The sequence below is a fragment of the Convolutriloba macropyga genome, chromosome 12 (genome assembly GCF_964194025.1).
Source record: "Convolutriloba macropyga chromosome 12, txConMacr16.3, whole genome shotgun sequence".
NCBI lineage: Eukaryota > Metazoa > Xenacoelomorpha > Acoela > Convolutidae > Convolutriloba > Convolutriloba macropyga.
In genome coordinates this window covers 1,131,634-1,151,948 of record NC_134479.1, presented here as the reverse complement: position 1 = coordinate 1,151,948, position 20,315 = coordinate 1,131,634, and the positions used below count along the sequence as shown (strand labels likewise).

The following is a 20,315-nucleotide window of genomic DNA, read 5'->3' as shown; positions in this document are numbered from 1 at the left end:
GAAAATTGGAAATTTGGAAGATAACAACGACACAGGCGCTGTGTTCTTAGATCTTGCAAAAGCTTTCAAGTCAATTTCACCTGAGATCTTTCTCAAGAATGTTGAAAATTTCAACCTCTCTCAATCAACGATTTTACTTCTCAAATCTTTTCTCGAAAATCAAACACAATGCGTAAAACTGGGTATTGACTTATCAGATAAAATAACTATCAATCATGGTGGTCCACAAGGAACTGTGTTAGCACCTCTTATTTTTCTCTTATGTGTCAACAATTTTTCTGATTTTCTGAAACATTGGACGGTGAAAATGATGTTGTTCAATTTGCGAATGACACTAGTATTATATGCAAATTTAAACGCAATGAATATATTCCCGACAAAATTGAAAAACGATTAGAACAAACAGACAAATACCTGACAGAGAATCAACTCACTTTAAATGCCGATAAAACAGAGATGTTATTCTTTACAAATCAAACTAATTTGGGTGCAGAGTTTTCTTGTGAAGGCGAAGTTATCAAACCAGCTCATGAATGTCGTTATCTGGGAGTACAAATTGATTCAAACCTAACCTTTGAAAATCACCTGAACTCAGTTTTAGGCAAAATGGCTAATGCAATTCGTTCTTTGTATCTTGTAAGAAATCAAATTCCTTTTGAATGAAAGAATTGATGTTTTCAATTAGGAGAATATCTTGAAAAATTTGCGCTCTTGAACAGAAAACTATTCAGTTGCTAATCCCGAAAGTCGTCTACTGATGCTGTGCTTTATTTTATTAAAAAAATAATAGGAAATTTGAAAGATAACAACGACACCAGTGCTGTGTTCTTAGATCATGCAAAAGCTTACAATTCAATTTCACATGAGATCTTTCTCAAGAAAGCTGAACATTTCAACCTCTCTCAATCAACAATTTTACTTCTCATTTTTTTCTCGAAAATAAAACACAATGCGTAAAATTGTGTATTGACTTATCAGATAAAATAATTATTAATCATTGTGTTCCACAACGAACTGTGTTAGGACCTCTTATTTTTCTGTTATATGTCAACAATTTTTCTGAAATTTGGAAGGTGAAAATGATGTTGTTCAATTTGCGGATGACACTAGTATAATATGCAAATTCTAACGTAATGAAAATTTTCCCGACAAATTTGAAAAATATTAGAACAAACAGACAAATACCTGACAGAGAATCAACTCACTTTAAATGCCGATAAAACAGAGATGTTATTCCTTACAAATCATACTAATTTGGATCCAGAGTTTTCTTGTGAAGGCGAAGTTATCAAAGCAGCTCATGAATGTCGTTATCTGGGAGTACAAATTGATTCAAACCTAACCTTTGAAAATCACCTGAACTCAGTTTTAAGCAAAATGGCTAATGCAATTCGTTCTTTGTATCTTGTAAGAAATCAAATTCCTTTGAATGTAAGAATTGATGTTTTCAAGTCAGTTGTACTCTCTCATCTTTCTTTCAGTGGAGTATTCCTTCAAACTCTTACAGTGAAAAAATTAAACCGCATAAACAGGCAAATTAACTGGGGAATAAAGGTTTGTAATTTTCGTCAAAAATTTGACCACTCCATTGATCTTCTCATTAAGGATAGTATCCTGCCAGCCGAATTGTTTATCTCAAAAGTTAGCCTAATGAAGCTACAAACAGACATAAGACAATGGGAAACATCCGAAAATTTTAAAATGTTTTCTAGTCGCCATAACGCTAGACAGAACAAGAGAAAAAATCAAATTATTTTAAAAAAGAAAACGAAAACGAAGTGGAGTAACAAATCCTTAATCTTGAAAAGCGTTCAAAAATGGAACAAATTGCCCTCTTCAATGAGAACTTTTAACAGTAAGACTTGCTTTAAAAATGTTTTAACCGAGTTTTTGCTCGACCAACACAAGAAAGTACCCGTTAATAGACAAATAGGAGCCTTCAAATCCTATTTTTACCTATGAAAACGAACATCCACAATTTGAAGATTATTATATTAATAACAATGCTGATTAATTCAACATTTTAGAGCATGAAGATATCTAACCTTAGGTTTATAGTGTGAGTAATTTACATGTTTCAAAAAAAATCTACCTTTAAGACAACCTTTTGCTTAGATTGCGTTGGCCGCTATTACTGCGCCACGCTTCGTACCAAATTCAACCTGTTGACCAAAACGAGCCTTTTCAAAATCGCTGAGTGACAGCCCTATGCATTTGGATGTCAACCTCTACTAGTGTTCCGATACCGATAGCTTTTGGCCTAAGTACTCCGTCAATTTTAATTAAATCTATCTTGCGCCAAAAAAAGGTTTTTTAGTCCGGAATTTTACCTGCAATGGTAGTGAATTCGACTTCAACGATACATGATTAAATAGAGAACACTATTTTATTATACAGGGATAGCTGTCGCTAAATATACAACAAGCGTGAATGATTTATGATGAAACAAATAGTTTTTATTTAGTTTAACTTGTCACAGGTCATTTGAAGCGGAAATCACGCCATGTGCTAGCTTGTTGGATAGGAACTGTTGTGGACTCGGGTATCAAAAGTTTTGTCAATCAACTTTTGAATACCTGTAAACTTACACTTATCTCGCAGGTACAATGGTAGTGAGTTTTGCCACCCGAAAAGGCAAAAGTATGGTGATAACCGTGCAAGATGCAGAGAAAGAAGATGGAGGCATTACGCCATCAGTTAGAATTGCTACCCAACACACACCAATAACCACTGATGATAAATTGAAGCTGGAGAGAGTATATTTCAACAATTTCAAGTTGGTTGACATCACCTTCAAATGGACGGACTTCGATTTGAAGCTTCCAAGTGAGACTAGCAATCATTTGGTCATTGGAGTGATTGGGAAGCAGGGTGTTGGAAAAACAACAATCATTGATGCGCTTTGTGAAGGATATCAGTTTGAAGCATCCAAAAGGCCGTTGAGCTCAAAGGGCAAAGCTCGAGATTTGAGTGGCATCAGTTTGCGAATGACACAAGACAGGTTTCTCTATTTGGACTGCCAGCCTCCATTGAGGTCATCAGTTCTGGATTTCGTGAACAAAATGGACCGTCAGCCTCCGACAGAAGTCAATTGTCTGGATAACTGGGCTGAGATGCAGAGCATTCAGCTGGCCTGCTTTATGCTGAGTGTGTGCCATATTGTATTGGTTGTGAGTGAGTGGGAGCTGGATATGGAGATGTTGGATTTTATTAGAATTGCGGAGGTGTTGAAGCCAACAGCACCCTCTGTCACAGACATAAGTGGCAACTCACTCGCGCGCACACAGCACGTACCCAATATAGTGTTTGTAGTGAACAAGCATCAGAGTATGAGAAAGGAGCAACAACTTCACACAGAGAATGTAATGCTCATTCGCAACACCTTGAGCAAATCTAACCTCAATTTCTCAAGCGGTATCAGTGATTCAGAGCTGAAGACTGAGACTATATCGGCAACAGAAGGACACCACTTAATCAGATATCCCGTCAGGACAACTGAGCCCGGGAAGCTGGAGAATGTGAACCTTTGCTACCTGCCTGTCTATCGGGGGCAACCATTAACACCGCACTCGGAACAACTCGGCCAGGAGGCCAAGCATGTCAAAGTCAACTTGTCTCCTCGGATATCTGTGGGATGGAATTGTGGAAACTTTGTTGAGAGGGTACGATGGCTGAAGAACATGCTGTCCAGTCTGCCAATCACACAGATATCACCTCTCCAGAACAATGAGCTCCGATGGCTAAGTCATTGCCACAAGATGTGGGATGCGACAAAGAAGTCGCAGCTGATTGCCGAGTACTGCCAGTTTATGACGTGAAGATCTACAATATTAACCAACCCAGAACCCCACAACTACCAAACTGGCAAGAGTATAAAGATAGTACGTGAATGAGTAACGAGTTGAGGAGTGAATTGAACGAGTTTATACAGAACAGCAGTAATGTAATCAACGAAAAGAAATGAGTATGTTGAGTTTTGTTTGAGACACATGACACAACTTTGCCATAATAAAATTTTTCTGGCTCTGAATGACCACGATATCAAAAACTGTTAGCAGTATTGTCTTTCTCGCGGCTTCGCTTGACTCCGATGACAACTAACAATCGCCTGCTTTATGGAGAGAGAAAGAACACGTGTTGCGTCACAAACGAACTACAACAGCTAACCATCGACGTGAGGGAAGGAGCCAAATGACGACCCATGAGAATCAAGAAAGTGGAAGTCGATGAAGAAAGCTGTGATTGGGAGGGTGGATTGATTGAGAACACCTACATCTCCTCCGCTACTACTAGATTCTATTTCGTCCATCTTACAGTATTATTATTATTAAAGCATGTAGTTCCAACATTACATCGTGGGTCTGTCTCACTAATCTGACCGTGGGAACTGATCAACTGCTATAATTTGTTAACTGCTCCTCTCATTCCAGCGTAGCTTTGTCATGTCTTCAAATTCTCCCAAATTAATTGCTCTCAAACGAAGTTTGTAGCAATTATATTAGTCCTGTCTGTCTTCTTTTATGCAATTTTTTGCTTGACCAATTTTTCGTCTGACGCTTTTGACTTTTCGTCGTCAAAAATGGGATAAAAGGTGCCGCACAGCGGGCATTAAGTGCTCTTAGAGTCTTTCAGCTCTGTTTCAGCTCAAACTGTTTTGGAGACATACTTATGGTTCTTAGAGGTTGAAGACACCCCCACTGTTGACCCCCACCCACTGTTGCCCCACCCCAGCCGCCCCCAACGCGCTGTTACCCCCCCCCCCCCCCCCCCACTGTTCCCCATCAACCAATTTTTTGATTATTTTTTTGTAAACTTTTGGAAAATTATTATCATGTTCCAAGTTTATGGATCTTTTGTGAAACTATTTAAAACTTGAAATAGGGATGCTGGATGGTCTCTTGAGAAATTGAAATGGTTCTGAAGTTTTTAATATCTTGAAGAATTTTAGCAAGATTTTGTTAAAATTTGCGATTGTTTTCAAAATTTTTGAATTTTTTTGTCCTTTTCTGAGTTAACGATCATTACTGGCTTTTCAAGTCTTGCAGATGGGTTTCTTGACATAACTCCAGAGACAAAAAAATAGTTTTCAACATTTTCACTGCAAAATCTAGAAGCTTTTCTTTTGAATTTTCGCAATTTTTTGAAAATTTTTAAAATGTCAGTTTCTTATTTGATTTATTTACTATAAAGGCTAGAAAACTAAAAGTCGCAGAGGCGAATCAAGCTAAAGCTAGCCTCACTAAACCGTGGCTAGGTTCTGACGAAGTCAACCGCTCGCCGTTCGTTTGAAAGCAATTCGCCCGACGTTAGTTGGTTATGTTTTAATTTAATTCATAATTTGTTCAATTTTTGAGCCTAAATTATCGCACAAGATGGTCCTAGAGTCTTTGGGTACACATGTTAGGAATTTTGGACGGCAGCTTTCATCAGTTTTGGATCAAGTCTGTTTACATACGGATAACTAGAATCTACCTCTTTTTTTAAAAAAATTTCATTTTCGAATCTATTCTGCTTCTTTGTAGATATGGTTTTCTGCATGGAATTCTGCTTTCTTTGTAGATTTGGCATGCTTTACGAACTGCTTTATGAAGACGTAGTGCTGGGAGCGACCCGGACCATCCATAGCCACTATTCACTCAATGTTGGTGAGGGGCATTTCTTAATTTATCTTTGTAGATAAATTGTTGTTCTTTGTAGATAAATGACTCATGGGTTAATACGGCGAAAACGGCGCTAACTCTCATTAATCAGCGATGAAGAATAAAAAGGAAATAATTTTAAATTTTCCCCCCGGTTTTGACATGGCAACTTTATTCGATGTTGTTCAGCCTTTTCTACAAATAAATGAAATTAATAATTACGCATGCGGAGTTTTCAAAAAGCTAGTCGCTGTCTTCAGGAAAGGATCTTACGTTCCTGACATACAGTCAAGGTTATGTGGGGCAGTTTTCGATTTAATGATGAAAGATACCATTGAACACATGCTGCGTCAGAGAACGAAAGATGTTATGTTTAATCAGGAACAATTGACATCAACCAACCTTACAGCTTCCAATGTCTACTACTCTAACTTGTCGTATTTTCTCAAATTCCCGCTTGAGAATATTTGGAAAATCATTGGTGATTACAACTTCCGTAACCTCCTTATGAACGCTAGCTTATTTTATGTCAGCAATTCCAATGGCCTACTGATACAACTTACTGGTAATTCGCTGGCTGAAGCAGCGTATGCTAAGAAGCTAACATTTAAGAGTTCGAAGTCGACAAAATCTAGCATGCACTGTTATCCCATAGGCCAATGCAAAATAGCAAATTCGTATTCTAATTACAAAAAGTACCCCAATATTTGGAGAAACGATTTTATTGTTAACTTTCGAAATGTTGAGACGTTGAGCTCCAATATTTTTGATATCACACCTTCGAAAAATGGAAAGTTGTTCATGGGGAAACATTTACGAAAGTTTCCGGCTGTGCTCAAAAATATTTTGCGCTCATTAAAATGTTTAAAATTTGAGAAAAGAGTTGTTTCAAGTTTTGATTTATTTTTGCAAAAAATGTTATCTATTTCTCTTGAGGTTTGTGGAAGTAAGCGCAACAAAGAGTCAATGGTAGCCTGGTTCACTAATTATTTCAAACTGGGACGCTATGACAGTATTGATTTCACGCCACTCATAAGAGAGTTGTGGCTTGGTGACTTGAAGTGGTTGTCGAACGTGGATATGATGAATAAGAGATCGCGAGAGAAAGCGGAGCAGTATGTCATATCACTTTTTGAATGGCTCCTGTTTGGTGTTATCCTTCCAAAAGTTCCAAGTCTCTTTCAAATTGAATTTGATCCCAAAAACGGACTTTTGAGGCCCTTTAGAAAAAATCGCCATATCTGCGATCAGTTGGAAGCCTTGCAAGTTTTCACAGGAAAGCCTTTAGAGATTTACCAGCATGCAAAATCATCAGACATTGACAAATTAATGGCAAATAATAAAGTATTGGGAATTTCGAAATTGAAGTTTTGCAGAAAACCAAATGGAGAATTCAGACCGATTGTTAAACATGGTGAACGTATTAGGTCGGACTGGCAAAGCGTTAACGAAAGGTTACTTATAGTTAGTCAGCTCTTTCGCTTTTTGGTACATAGTAACCACCAAAGTTTGAGTGGTGGGTTGAGTTTGGAACCTGGTGCTCGTGATAAGATTGTTTGCAAGAGAATGCGAAATTTCTTTAACACGCAATTTAAGAAGAGTGTTTATTACGTTAAGGCAGACATGGAGAAATGCTATGATAATATCGATCAGAACATAATGTGTGGAATAATCAACCAGCTCTTTGACCAGTTGAAACATGAGAAGTTTGTGTATCAAAGATTGTCACTTCTATGCGAAAAACGTCCATCCAAAATTGAGAAACTTTGCCGGAAAAATTCTGGAAAACGGTATTCGCATTACGTGAAATTCACCAAAATTATTAGGAACTTGAGTCAGAGTTTTCCCGACATTGAAGATACCCTAGAACTGTTAGCTCATCAAATAAAGAAAGTGAACAACACAGCTAAAGTTTGTGAGCTGAAAAAATTGGAGAATGACACAATCAACGTTGATGAATTAAGAAAGCAATGTCTGTTGTTGGTGAAACGCAATGTCCTGAAATGCGCCTGGTCAAAGGATTGCTTCCTTTGGCAACAACGGGGTCTCTCCCAAGGTGCCAATATTTCCTCCTTTCTCTCTTATCTCTATTTGAACGAAATTGACAAAAAGTTTCTTGTTTCTCAGTTTAATGACAAAGGACTTCTCATGCGCAATGTTGATGACTATTTATTTGTGACCACTGATTACCATCAGGCAAAGATGTTTGCGGATCGCTTTTTGTTAGGATTTCAGGAGTTTAACCTAAAAGCCAATCCGAATAAAGTTCAAGTTTTCTGTTCCAACGGCGAAACAGACACTTTCTGTTGGTGTGGAGTTTGCTTTAATGTCAAAACAGGAGACGTTAGTCCAAATTATGCTGCACTTGATGAGCGAAAACCTTCTGTCATATTGGGAAGATCATGTGCAAAGTTGGTTCGAGCCCGTTTGAATGCAGTAGTGAAATGTTATGTACGATGGAGTTATTACGCAGAGGGGTTTACAAGTCAATGTACGTGGGAGAGAAATGTGGATGGTCTGATTCGGAGTCTCTTTCTGAGACTGAAGTACATGTTGCAATTCGTTCCTTCCAAGCAGAGAAACCACCTGTTCACTTCTATCTCCGGCTTTTTCTTACAAATTGGTCAGAATTTGTGTAGGAGATGCAGAATTAGCAAACAGTCAAACATGGCAGTTGTCAACTTCACTGAAAGACTTGTGCGCGAAGCACTATTGAAACACGTGTTTCTCATTGAAAGCATTGTTAATGTGGATCCCTTGGTGACTGTTGTCTTCGGAATGTTATGAGAAGGCCTCTTGTATTTACTTCTACTGGAGTTGAGCCAAATTTGGGAACTTCTCTAGACACACGTGACATTGCCCTTTGTTTTTTTAACCGTCTCTTCTTCTTCATTTAGAAACTTTTGTTTGTCCACTAGATAGAAATTAACTTAAAAAGAGAGTTTGAGTAGTTATTGAGTAAAGAGGATTTGATGCCCCCTTTAAGTCTTCAATTACAGCTTGCCTGAGATAGGTATTACTGTTAATTCATCAAACACCTGTATGATCACTGAGTATAATTTTGACATCTATCAAACATTTATTTTATGTCTCACCCAATAAGTTTGAGGCTCAAGTGTTGCAACTCCAGTAACTACTTAAAAAGACCAAAGGTGACGGGCAGAGAGAGGTGATAATGGGAGGGGGTGTTAAGCGTTTTATTTATGATTTCTTGAGCGAATCTTGACTGTTGATCTGGATGAGCGTGTTGGCAAGCGAATATTTTGTTTGAGGTTGAAAATGTATGTTTTCAGATCTTTTGTCAATTAGAAGTAGAAGATGACGAATGCACATGGGAAGAGAAGGGGCACCCGGTACATGTTCGCCCGGGAGTACAAGAAGAAAGGAGTGATACCCATGAAGACATACATGATATGTTACAAGAAAGGAGATCTAGTTGACATCAAGGGATGTGGTGCACAACAGAAAGGCATGCCATACAAGGTACATATAAACAATCAAAGGAGTCTTTAAAACTCCCATAAACAATATTAAATGAAAAACATAACAATGACATGAACACTTGTTGATTATTTTTAAAATATTTCGTCCACCCAGAGGCCAAATTTCGTCAAAAGGACAAAGCCCCCCCCCCCTTTTGAGAACACCTTATCCAACAGTATTACTCTCTTCAAGTTGCATCAGAACAAAGCTTAGGTTGACATTTTTACGTTTCAAACTGATTAAGTGTTTCCTAAATTTCCTTACGAAGCTGTCTTTTAGTTCTTATTCATTTTGTTTGAGCTATTTGACTTTTTTGTTAGTTTGCTTGAGATCTAAGTTGCTAAAATTATTCTTTTTGTCAGTGCTTTGTAATAGAAGTTAAAATTTTAAGGTTGCTTGGACTTCAGCAGCATTATTCTCACAAACTCAATCACTCTAATTTAAAACCAGATTGTCAATTTGGTCACATTTACTTTTCGTTGAAATGATAATGATTATTTGCTCTCGAAAGATTTTTGGCAATAATTGCAAACGGGTTGGTCTTTTTTCATGCAAAATATTTGCTTGACCTATTTGACTTTTCAGTGACTTTTACGATCTTGACTTTGTTTTGCGCGATCAGAATTACCCTCTCATTCAGAATTTTAAGCAGCTGAACTCAAATGGCACCAGTGCAATCTCAAAAGTCAAATGAAAAGGGCGCCGAGTTTGATGTAATTTTTGTCACCTTAAATTTTAGTTGTATATAACAACCTCTAATGACGTCATCTGAAGCCCCCTTTGGTGAATTTAGTTATTCCCCCCACCCCGACTGAAGCAGGTTGCAATAGATTCGAGCTCCCGCTAGTTGTTCGAGAGGACTTCTTCCGACGTTAGTCTGTTCTGTTTTTTAATTGTTCCCAAACAATTTTTGAAGCAATTATATCAATTATTTGGCTGTTTCTGACTTTTCGAGTGATTGTTGCGCACATGACTTCTTGATTTTTGTTTGATGTCAATTGCTTTCTGATTGACAAGTTTAAGCAGCTGAACTTGTGTGATTGTCGTTTTCTACTTAAATTTAAACAAGAGCCAGCATATGATTTCACTTTCCTGTTAGCGGACTACAATAAGCTTTAACACCATCATTTGAGGCCGAATAGTGAGTTGATTGACCTCTCTGAGGCAAAATCCCTTCTGCTGAATACAGGCTTTGAAGTGGTCCAGCCCCGTCTGTCGTTCGATGGCAGCTGGTCTGACGTAAATGTTGGAGAATAAAGGAGGATGGGATGTTGGGCGAAAAGTGAATAAGGCGAAAGGAATTTTGGTACACCAGACGAGATATGTCTACAAAAAATGACAGCTATTTGATTTTTGCCCTTGTAAAAAGGCAGAGTTTTGAATACTTGCAGCTAGTTTTCAATGGTAGTATAAAATGAGAGGTGAAAGCATCTAAGAGAAAGAGTTGTGTAGGCGTACCACGGGCGAACTGGACGAGTGTTTAACGTGACAAGATGTGGACTGGGTGTGATTGTGAACAAGAGGGTGAAGGGGAGAATCATTGCCAAGAGGATCAATGTGCGAGTGGAGCACGTGAAACCATCCAAGTCACGTGAAGACTTCCTGAACCGAGTGAAAGATAACGAGATCAAAAGGAAAGAGGCTAAGGCAGCAGGCACACGTGTCTGTCTCAAAAGACAGCCTAAGCCACCGAAGAGTGCATTCGAAGTTCCCTACAAGAAAGAAGAACTAATCACTCTTGAGCCGATTCCTTACGAATTCGTCTTCTAATATGATTGATTGTCGTTTGAATTATCTCCTCTCTTAGAATTGCTTGCAAGTATTTTTGCTCTAATCTAATATGTTCGAGAGATGAAATTCACATCTTAGAAAGCATACCTTTTATTAATAGCCGCCGTCAGCCTCTCAAACGGCTATTATTTAGGCGCTCTCCTTTTTTACAATTCAAGGAATTTGAATTGTATTGGGGCGCTGTCTTTTTTCAAGATCTGTTTTTTTTTACTGTTTTTTCAATTTTTTGGATCGTATTTTTCGTTTTCCCAATCCATTCATAGTTCATTCTGGGCCTAGTTTTTTGTTTGAAACAAATTTCCATTTCTCGCTAGTGGATTTTTTGTTCATTTGCGGCATTTTGACATTGATTTTCTGTTTTTTTTTCTTATTTTTTATCTGATTTTGTTTAGAAGTGGTTTTCCCAATTCACTCACAGTCCGTTCTAGGTCTAGTTTTTTGTTCATTCAATGAAAATTCTTTGAATTGTACGTCAGTACTTGTCCTGCTATGTTTTTAAATTCGCTTTACTTCTTGATCACGTTTTTCGTTTTACATAAGTCCTGACTTTCACGTTTGACTTCTGACTTACTTTCACTCACTGTTTCAACTGAATGGTTTTTAAATCCATGCGCTCAATGAATTAAGCAAGATAGTGAATACAGTCAAGGTCAAAAGAGCAAAATCAAAAGAGACGGGATAAACAGATAAAGCGCGGTCATTAAGTCATTGAGAATTAGGTTATCAAAGTTTACTAGAGTGTGTGTTTGCTAGTTGACATTGTTATTAATTGCTCTCAAACGAAGTTTGTAGCAATTATATTAGTCCTGTCAGTCTTTTTTATGCGATTTTTCGCTTGACCGATTTTTCGTCTGACGCTTTTGACTTTTCGTCCTCAAAAACGGGAGAAACAGGTAGCGCCCAGCGGGCATTAAGTGCTCTTAGAGCCTTTCAGCTCTGTTTCAGCTCAAACTGTTTTGGAGACTTATACTTATGGTGTGAAGGGCAGTTCCTTAGAGGTTGAGATACCCCCCCCCCCTGTTGACACCCCACCCCCACTATTGCCTCCACCCCCCACCGCGCTGTTGCCCCCGGCGTTTGAGCCAACCGCTCGCCGGTCGTTTGAGAGCAATTTGCCCGACGTTAGTCGGTTATGTTTAAGCTTATCAGCTTTCAGTTTAGAAGTTGAATTAAGTATAGTTTTAGAATCCAACAGACTGCACGCCGAATTAGAACACTTTTTGACATTGAAAAAATAGAAGAAAATCTGTTTCAATCCCGATATGCATCAACGGCGGCTATTTTCCGGCAATCTGTCGGCTATGTTTGTCGCTTTAAGAGTTACCTGGCCAGAAAGGCTATTTGCATCATTCGTGCTTCATAAGCATGATTTGAGCTAAGGATGATTTGTCCAAACAATCAAAAAGCTGCCGGGAAATTTTCAAAAAATAAAATGCTTTTTCGGGACATTGTTTTTCACCAAGATAAGGCTTCTGTGCAAATTTATCAGCATTTTTTTTCGAAGATGAGGTTTGGAAGGTGATGGAATGACCGGCATATAGTCCAGAACTGAAATCGATTGTTTTTAGACAGCAGTTGCTCAGCAAAGCAGTTTAAAATGAACAGAGTCAGTATCAACAAACGAAAAAGAAATAGAAACGGGATAAACCCATAAAGGGCAATTTTAGATGTACGTCAGTACTTCTAAAATCTTTGAATTGTACGTCAGTACTTTTCCTGCTATGTTTTTTAATTCGCTTTACTTTTTGATCACGGTTTTCGTTTTACATAAGTCCCGACTTTCACGTTTGACTTCTGACTTACCTCCACTCACTGTTTCAACTGAATGGTTTTTAAATCCATTCAATCAATGATTACGCAAGATAGTAAATACAGTCAAGGTCAAAAGAGCAAAATCAAAAAAGACGGGATAAACAGATAAAGCGCGGTCATTATTTCATTGAGAATTAGGTTATCAAGGTTTATCAGAGTGTGTTTGCTAGTTGACATTGTTAATAATTGCTCTCAAACGAAGTTTGTTGCAATTAAAGTAGTCCTGTCGGTCTTTTTTATGCGATTTTTTGCTTGACAGATTTTTCGTCTGACGCTTTTGACTTTTCGTCCTCAAAAACGGGACAAACAGGTAGCGCCCAGCGGGCATTAAGTGCTCTTAGAGCCTTTCAGCTCAAACTGTTTTGGAGACTTATACTTATGCTGTGAAGGGCGGCTCTTAGAGGTTGAGACACCCCCCCCCCCCTGTTGACCCCCCACCCCCACTATTGCCTCCACCCCCCACCGCGCTGTTGCCCCCATCAGCCCCCGGTGCACCCCCAACCACCCCTCCCCCCGTGGATTGCTACTGACAAAGCCAACCGCTCGCCGGTCGTTTGAGAGCAATTTGCCCGACGTTAGTTGGTTATGTTTAAGCTTATTAGCTTTCAGTTTAGAAGTTGAATTAAGTATAGTTTTAGAATCGAACAGACTGCACGCATCAACGGCGGCTCTTTTCCGGCAATCTGTCGACTATGTTTGTCGCTTTAAGAGATACCTGGCCAGAAAGGCTATTAGCTAATTTCAATAAACTTTGCCTTTTATGGAAACGTGTTCCTTTTTTCTCATTTTTTGCATTTCATTTACCCTTTTGCACTGTGGAATATAGTTACATCAAACGTGAAATATGTTATTTATATCTTATGAATAAGGCCCAGTTTCATCATTTTGAGCATGTAATTAGCCTAATTCGTTATTGTCTGAAATTTATTAGTAATTACTTGAGACCAAATTCAAAGACTTGATTCTTATGAACAATGCTGTGGGTTCTAGTCACTAATTGTCTTCGTAATCCACAATTAGTATCGAGAAGGACATTTCTTAAATTAATCACCTATTAGGCTTCCTTTCATTTCGGTAATTAGATACTGTATCCATAAGAAAGGGTGACGTGGAAATGAGTTCGTATAGTGAGGAAACTAGTGGCGTGTAAATACGAGTACACATTCACTATGGTACAAAAAAGCGCCGTACAGCATGATTGATGCTTTGAAAGCATCATTCGTGCTTCATAAACATGATTTGCGCTAAGGCGTGAAAAAAAGTGAGACTTAAGTTTTGAGTGCATTTTCCTCGTTTTCTCCGCTTAAACAGGAAAGATGGTTAAATCGCTTTGTTCTTTCATTGTTTTCCAAGTTGTTACGGAATTTTTTCTTGGACAAAATAAAAAAAATTGAACTGGAAATCGAGATCTAGTGCACAGCATGCATACAAACGTTACCTGAAAATTAACAGTTTCAAGGCCCAAAAATCAAGCACGAAAGAAGACCCCCAAAATTGTAAAAAACCGAAAAATTTAGTTAGCGATGTTTTGAAAGATTCCAAAACCTAACTGGAGCGCCTTAGAGTGACTCATAACATTTCTCGCAAGCATCTCAATATGCTCAAGTAGCTCTGCTCCAACTAGCAAAACATTTTTGTAATAACGAAACAAGGGTGAGCGTCTCCAGCGATGGAATTTTTCAAGTGTTTCGTGTGACAAATGGAATGAGATTTGAGAAAAAGCCAAAATATTTGAATTCGGACAAACGATCACTTATGTTTTGGGTTGCAATACAATCAGATGGACAGGGAAAATGCTTGTTAGTAACCAAACAAGCAAAACGCTGCCGGTTATTTACAAATTTTTTTAAAAAAATGCTTTTTCGGGACATTGTTTTTCACCAAGATAATGCTTCTGTGCACATTTATCAAAATTTTTTTCGAAGACGAGGTTTGGAAGGTGATGGAATGGCCGGCATATAGTCCAGAATTGGAATCGATTGTTTTTAGACAACAGTTGCTCAGCAAAGCAGTTTAAAATGAACAGAGTCAGTATCAACAAACGAAAATGAAATAGAAACGGGATAAACCCATAAAGGCTAATTTTAGATGCCCGTTACTCAAACTTTGTTCTTAGTAACAAGTATATGTTAGAGTATAGTTCTTGCAAGCCTAAGGCAATTAGAGCTCAAAGCCGTGGGCGCTTGCGCCCGACTCTGAGCTCGAATTGCCGAAGGCTTCCCAGAACTATACCCTAACCTATTTAGACCTCAATTTCGCTGTTCAAATCTCAGAGAGAATTCAATTAAAATTTATAGTAACATTGCAATTCTCGTGCAGCGAATCAATCCAACAATTGAATATTCGTTCAACCCAAATATTTTTTTTTCTGAATTCCTTGATATTATTGTAGTAGCGAATGAATCGCAGAGGTCGTCAGCCAGCTCTATTGTGTCACTTTTATTGTCACTCTATGGTTTTAGAAAAATGAGCAATTTATAAAAATGTATTTTTATATTGACTCAATTATAGACCTTAAAAAAGTCCTCTTTGCCGAAGTTGTTATATTTTGTAACTGTTTCCCGTTTTCAATTATCCCCTTCAATTATCTTTGAAATGTGTATGCTTTGTCTCATGAGAAAAATTTGGGCTTCCCATAAATTTTTTCAAAAAACATGCCTTAAGGCTTACAAGAATTTTTTCCAAGAAATTTGCTCAGTTGATTGCTCATTTTATACCATTTTGTAAGGTTGAGCTCTTCGAGACAAGTGTGAAAAGCAGGCGAAAAACTGATTAAGTTGAAAGTCTAGTGTTATATGAAACGTGAAATTTTGAAAAAAAAGTGGGACGCTTGAAAAAGTATGAAATAATGACTTCTTGCTTGATCAACTTTCAAAATTAGTTACCGAGCCTAACTTTATTGTTGATTTTCTTTAACAGCGAAATTGAGGTCTAATCTCAAATGCTTATTGGTGTTAATTCTAGCACCTGCGTTCAGCTCAAAAATGACATCAGAATAGTTCGCACTTTAAAATTCTTTGCGTACAAAAATCATTTTTTTCATTAGTTTTTCATTCTTCTTTCAATCCCAATCTTGGTTAAAGGAATCAATGGCGGCTATTTTCCGGCAATCTTCCTGGTATGTTTTTAATTGCTAATTGCCCAATATAACTTTGAGATCTTTTCTGTTTGTGCCCCCCCCCCCCCCCCGAGTACGTTATGCACCCCCAGTTAACGAGCACGTGTCATTACACAGTAAATCATTGTGAAAATGTGGCACGTGCGCTACCAACTTTTCTTCTGATAGTTATTTTTTTCATTTGACAATTTGACTTTTCGTTTTCAAAAACAAAAGACGGAGGACGTAAAGTTCTCTTTTATGGCTCACTGGTCTCTTTGACCCTCCATCTTAGCTCGGTCACCAGTTTTTTTTGTCTAAGGTAATTGAAAAGTTTTATAAAGTTAACTAGTATTCCTTGCCTTGTGCATTAATTGGTTTTGAAATTCAGCAGAGTTTTCAAAGCTTGCGTAAAGTACAATTTTGCCAAGTGCGCACCTAACTATAATCTTGGTTAGCACAGTTATGCAAAAGCTGGTCAATTTGCGAAAAGCGAAAAATTTGCGAAAAGCTGGTCAATTTGTGTACAGCGTTAACCTCTATTTCCTAAAAATAGCGTAATCAAGTTTGAAATCTTCGGAAACCGGTTTGAATGACTCCGAGAGGGCGACAAGTTCATAATGATATCGTTGAGATTACAACAGCTACATGAAATTTGCCAGTGTAACATGAAACTACTTTTTCTACCAGTCTTTTCTCGCCACTGTTCAGATATCAACAGTTGCGAGAAAAGCCTGCGAACTTCGTAGTCCAATACCAAAGCATAGGTAGGCTACAGATAAAGACGTTCATGCCATATTTTCATGTTTTATTACCACGTTTTTCGAGAGTTGGGCAGCTGCTGTCTGGAAAGAGCTTGTTCACAACGAACAAAATTTTGAATAACATGCTTGCTTTGAATGGAAATATTATGAGCAATTTTTGCTTTCGAAACGAAGTTTGAAGACAACCTGACAGTAATCTTTATAGTGATCAATGGAATTGCAGACACATTCAAGGATAATTCTCCGATAAAAAACTATTTGCGAAAAAGTTTAAAGTATGTTTGCGAAATTATTGAATAATTGAATTCAAAATGGCCGAAGTCGCTGTTAGTATATACATTTACAGAACCGTCTAGATATAGATAAACTGATAGTGGTTAATTTACACCTTAATTATGAACAAGTTTTCCCCCCTTGCCGTATATGGCAAGTGTTAGTGCAAATTTTCGCACTTAACGCATTGTTCTCCTAACCTGAGAACATGTCATTCCCTCCTTCTCTAAGCAAGTTTGTAGGGTGCCAAATGTTCCTGGTTGTTTTTTAGGTCTGCTTGAAGTTCTCGTGGCCCCTGAATGTTTTCTGCCTTCAGTTACTGAAGTTTTTTCAGCGGAATTGAACGATGCCACTTCTATATTGTCCCTACTGCTCTCCGATTGTGAGTCAGTAGATTGCTGATCAGTAGATTCAGTCTTGATGTCAGCCAGTTCCAGCCGGGGAAATTGGTTGCCACTAACAAGCACTGTCTTGTTTGAATTCTCTGGCTAGATGAACGAAGTGTTCGTTCTTTCAAGTATAATGAAGGTAGCTGGAACTGTTCGTGATCTGCTCGTTGTGTTGAAGAGGACTGGTTCACACAGATCAAAGTCAGTGACTGCTGGACGTTCCACTCTCCGTCCTAGCAGTAGTTCTACAAGAGTTTTGCCCCCCGTCTTGGAAGTGTTCGTGTGTCATCAAAGCCCGCTTTAGGAAAGCTTAAGGAACAACACATTCAGATTTGGACTCGAGGCTTGAATAGCCCGTTTCATTGATGGGACCACTTGCTTGCAAATTCATTTGCTCTTGGATGGTAGATAGGTGACTGTTTTAGGTTCACATTACTGTTACAGGTCACCGCTTACAACTCGGGACCATTGCCTGATACTAACGTTTTTTGTATCCCAAGTCTTGCGAAAATTTGACTCATGTACACCTTCACTGTTTGTGAAGTTATATTTCCCGCAGATAACGCTTTATCCAGCCTGATCCCGCGTCTGCTATAACAAAGATTTTACCATGGTCCTTGACCTAAGCCCAGTCCACATGGATTGTCTGCCAAACTTCTGCTTCTGGCCCACTAGATACTGTTTTCCCTAGGCTGGGCCTGTTTTCTTGGCATCCCTTTCAATTACTAACATATCGAAGAACATCGTGACCGATGCCAGGCCACCAAACTATCATTCGGACTGTTGTTTCAGTTCCATTTTGCCTGGGTGAGTTTCCAGCCATCACCTGAGACAATTGGGTGAGTCTTTGGCCATCACCAAATGTCTTAGTTTGTGTGGTATGAAAGGGGCAACTTTTCGAAAGATGCTTCCGTTGTGGATATTTAAGTCGTCTTTCTGTTGATCGAAACTTTTTTTCTGCTTCTGAGTACTGTTTCCAGTTTCTGCTGCTTTTTATTCTTCTGATGATTTATTGGAAGATTTGATTTGATCCCTGTTCAGTTCTGATTTCTGAAAGGTTTACAGGTCGTATTGAACAAAATAGATATTGTCGAGGGAAAAGCTGACACGATAATTGTCATCAAAGTCTAGTCTGCTCAAAGCATCAGCTCGAATCCCATCAGCGCTTTTGCCCATCTGGTGACTCTTGCCGATGCTGTTTTAGGAATTTTTCGTCTGATGCAAAGAGAAATTTGAGAAGTTTTGTGGTCAATTTGTAGATTGAACCTCCTTCCGAGCAGGAATTGTTTCAATCTTGTGACCACAAAGGCTATTGCAAGTGCCTCTTGCTCAATATTGGAGTAATTTTGTTCGGCTTGTGACAGCTTCCTTGAGACATAGAGCACAGAATGTCCTTTCTGTAAAAGGACTTCGCCTATGGCTTTCTCTGAGGCGTCTGTTTTCACGGCTGCTTCTTTCGTCAAGCTGTAAGGCTGAACAAGTGGGTTAGCACATAACTTGTTTTTTATGTTTTCGAAAGCGTTCTGTTCTTCTTTTTTTTCATCTGAAATCGTCTTCAATTTTCGTTCAATGGTAACATTTTTATAGAAAAATCTGGCATCATTCTTTTATAAAAGTTTGCTAAGCCGACAAAAGACTCGAGTTGTTTCATATTTACTGGTAGTTTTGCATTTCTGATTTCCTCAACATCTCAAGGATTGGGTGCTTTTCCTTCCTTCGAGACTGAGTAACCGAGAAAACCAACGATTGAAACTGGTTTGGAGTTGGACTTCTTTTCAATAATGTTGAAATTATTCTCACGTAGTCAAGTTTTGACCGCAAGCATTCCTTTCTCGTATTCATCCTTTGTTGTTCCATATACCAGTCATTCATCTTGAAAGATGACCACACCCTTGATTCTTTTGGGTCTTGACTCGATGCAGTTCCGGAAGACGGATGAATCTTGAATAATCCGTGCGATGTGTTGATTGTACATATGTCTTGCATCCTCGTCCAATTCCATTTGATAATATGCGTCTGATAAGTCAATTTTGCCAAAGTAAGAAGCCCAATGGAGATAATTAAACATGGTCTCCATGTCTTGGATTAGATAATCCTCGTACAGAACTTTGCGGGTAATATGAACTTTAAGATCCACGCATAGCCTTAGAGCTCCATTTTTTGCTGCCAAACTACTGCGGATGCATTTGTGGCCCCAACAGGTTGCCCGCACCAGGATGCCCTGTCGTACCATTGTCTCAACTCTCTCTTTGATTATGTCTCGTAGAGGTAGAGGTATCTTTCTGGCCTTGCAGAAAATCGGCTGTGATCCCGGTACGGGTTTAACATGCGCTTTATATCTTTTGACTGCGTGTAGTTTCTCATCACACTCTTTGGTGATGCCTTCTTGGGCCGGTATGTCCCTCCCAAGTAGTCCAATTTTTTTGACGGAGTGCACAACTGCAAGTTGTTGTTGCCTATACTTACTTCAGTTCCACTAAACATCACATGTTAGTGATCCCAGAAGCGTCACTTGATGACCATCATAGGCCTCAAGACGTCTGATTTTCCCATCTAGCTGAGGTCGACCAAGCTCTGTCCAGATGAATAATGATATCACAGTACTATCAGCACCGGTATCAACTTGCATTTTTATTTTATGGTTCTTTACTGTAATGTACTCTCATGTCGCTGACATGATAGAACCGTTTTCCCGTGTATGGTACATTCCTATCTCCATTTCGGGAGACGTTTGACCAGACAACTTCACCTTCTTCCTCGCAGAAGTTGTTGTGCTGGTCGGATTTACCTGATCTAGGTTGTGTTTCACTTTGCACCTTTTCGCAAAGCGCTTTTTTCAGAGGTGATGCATTTTGTTTTCAAAGCCCGACACGGCTGGCTACCATGTGGTTTACCTTCACATCTATTACACAAGTGACCATTGCTTTTACTACCACTGAACTTCTCACTTGGTTTGCAGAAGGTCTTTTTGAAGTTTTACTCCACTTCTTCCCTCACTATAACCGGTTTATTACCTGTTGAAAAACTCGCAAAAGCCCTTGCTGAGGACATCTGAACTGTAGGCTTT

General features: G+C 38.7%; 3 protein-coding genes across 4 annotated transcripts; all 3 read left to right on the top strand.

Moving 5' to 3' along the window:
• The first annotated feature begins 1,438 nt into the window (after positions 1-1,438).
• Positions 1,439-4,538, top strand: LOC142350781 (nonsense-mediated mRNA decay factor SMG9-like). Of its 2 annotated transcripts, none has more exons than XM_075402735.1 (2): positions 1,439-1,554; positions 2,602-4,538. In XM_075402735.1, the coding sequence occupies exon 2, from the start codon at positions 2,607-2,609 to the stop codon at positions 3,816-3,818; it is 1,212 nt and encodes a 403-aa protein (XP_075258850.1). In that variant the 5' UTR covers positions 1,439-1,554; positions 2,602-2,606; the 3' UTR covers positions 3,819-4,538. The 2 variants fall into 2 exon arrangements, with proteins under 2 accessions (XP_075258850.1, XP_075258849.1); XM_075402734.1 differs by lacking the exon at positions 1,439-1,554 and adding an exon at positions 1,589-1,855.
• Positions 4,539-5,425: 887 nt separating this feature from the next.
• LOC142350780 (uncharacterized) lies at positions 5,426-8,721 on the top strand. The gene has a single exon (XM_075402733.1). It carries the CDS (start codon positions 5,754-5,756, stop codon positions 8,424-8,426), a length of 2,673 nt encoding a protein of 890 aa, XP_075258848.1. The 5' UTR covers positions 5,426-5,753; the 3' UTR covers positions 8,427-8,721.
• Positions 8,722-8,901: 180 nt separating this feature from the next.
• LOC142350782 (large ribosomal subunit protein eL21-like) lies at positions 8,902-10,997 on the top strand. The gene is made up of 2 exons (XM_075402737.1): positions 8,902-9,122; positions 10,575-10,997. The coding sequence occupies exons 1-2, from the start codon at positions 8,958-8,960 to the stop codon at positions 10,890-10,892; spliced, it is 483 nt and encodes a 160-aa protein (XP_075258852.1). The 5' UTR covers positions 8,902-8,957; the 3' UTR covers positions 10,893-10,997.
• The last annotated feature ends 9,318 nt before the right edge of the window (positions 10,998-20,315 follow it).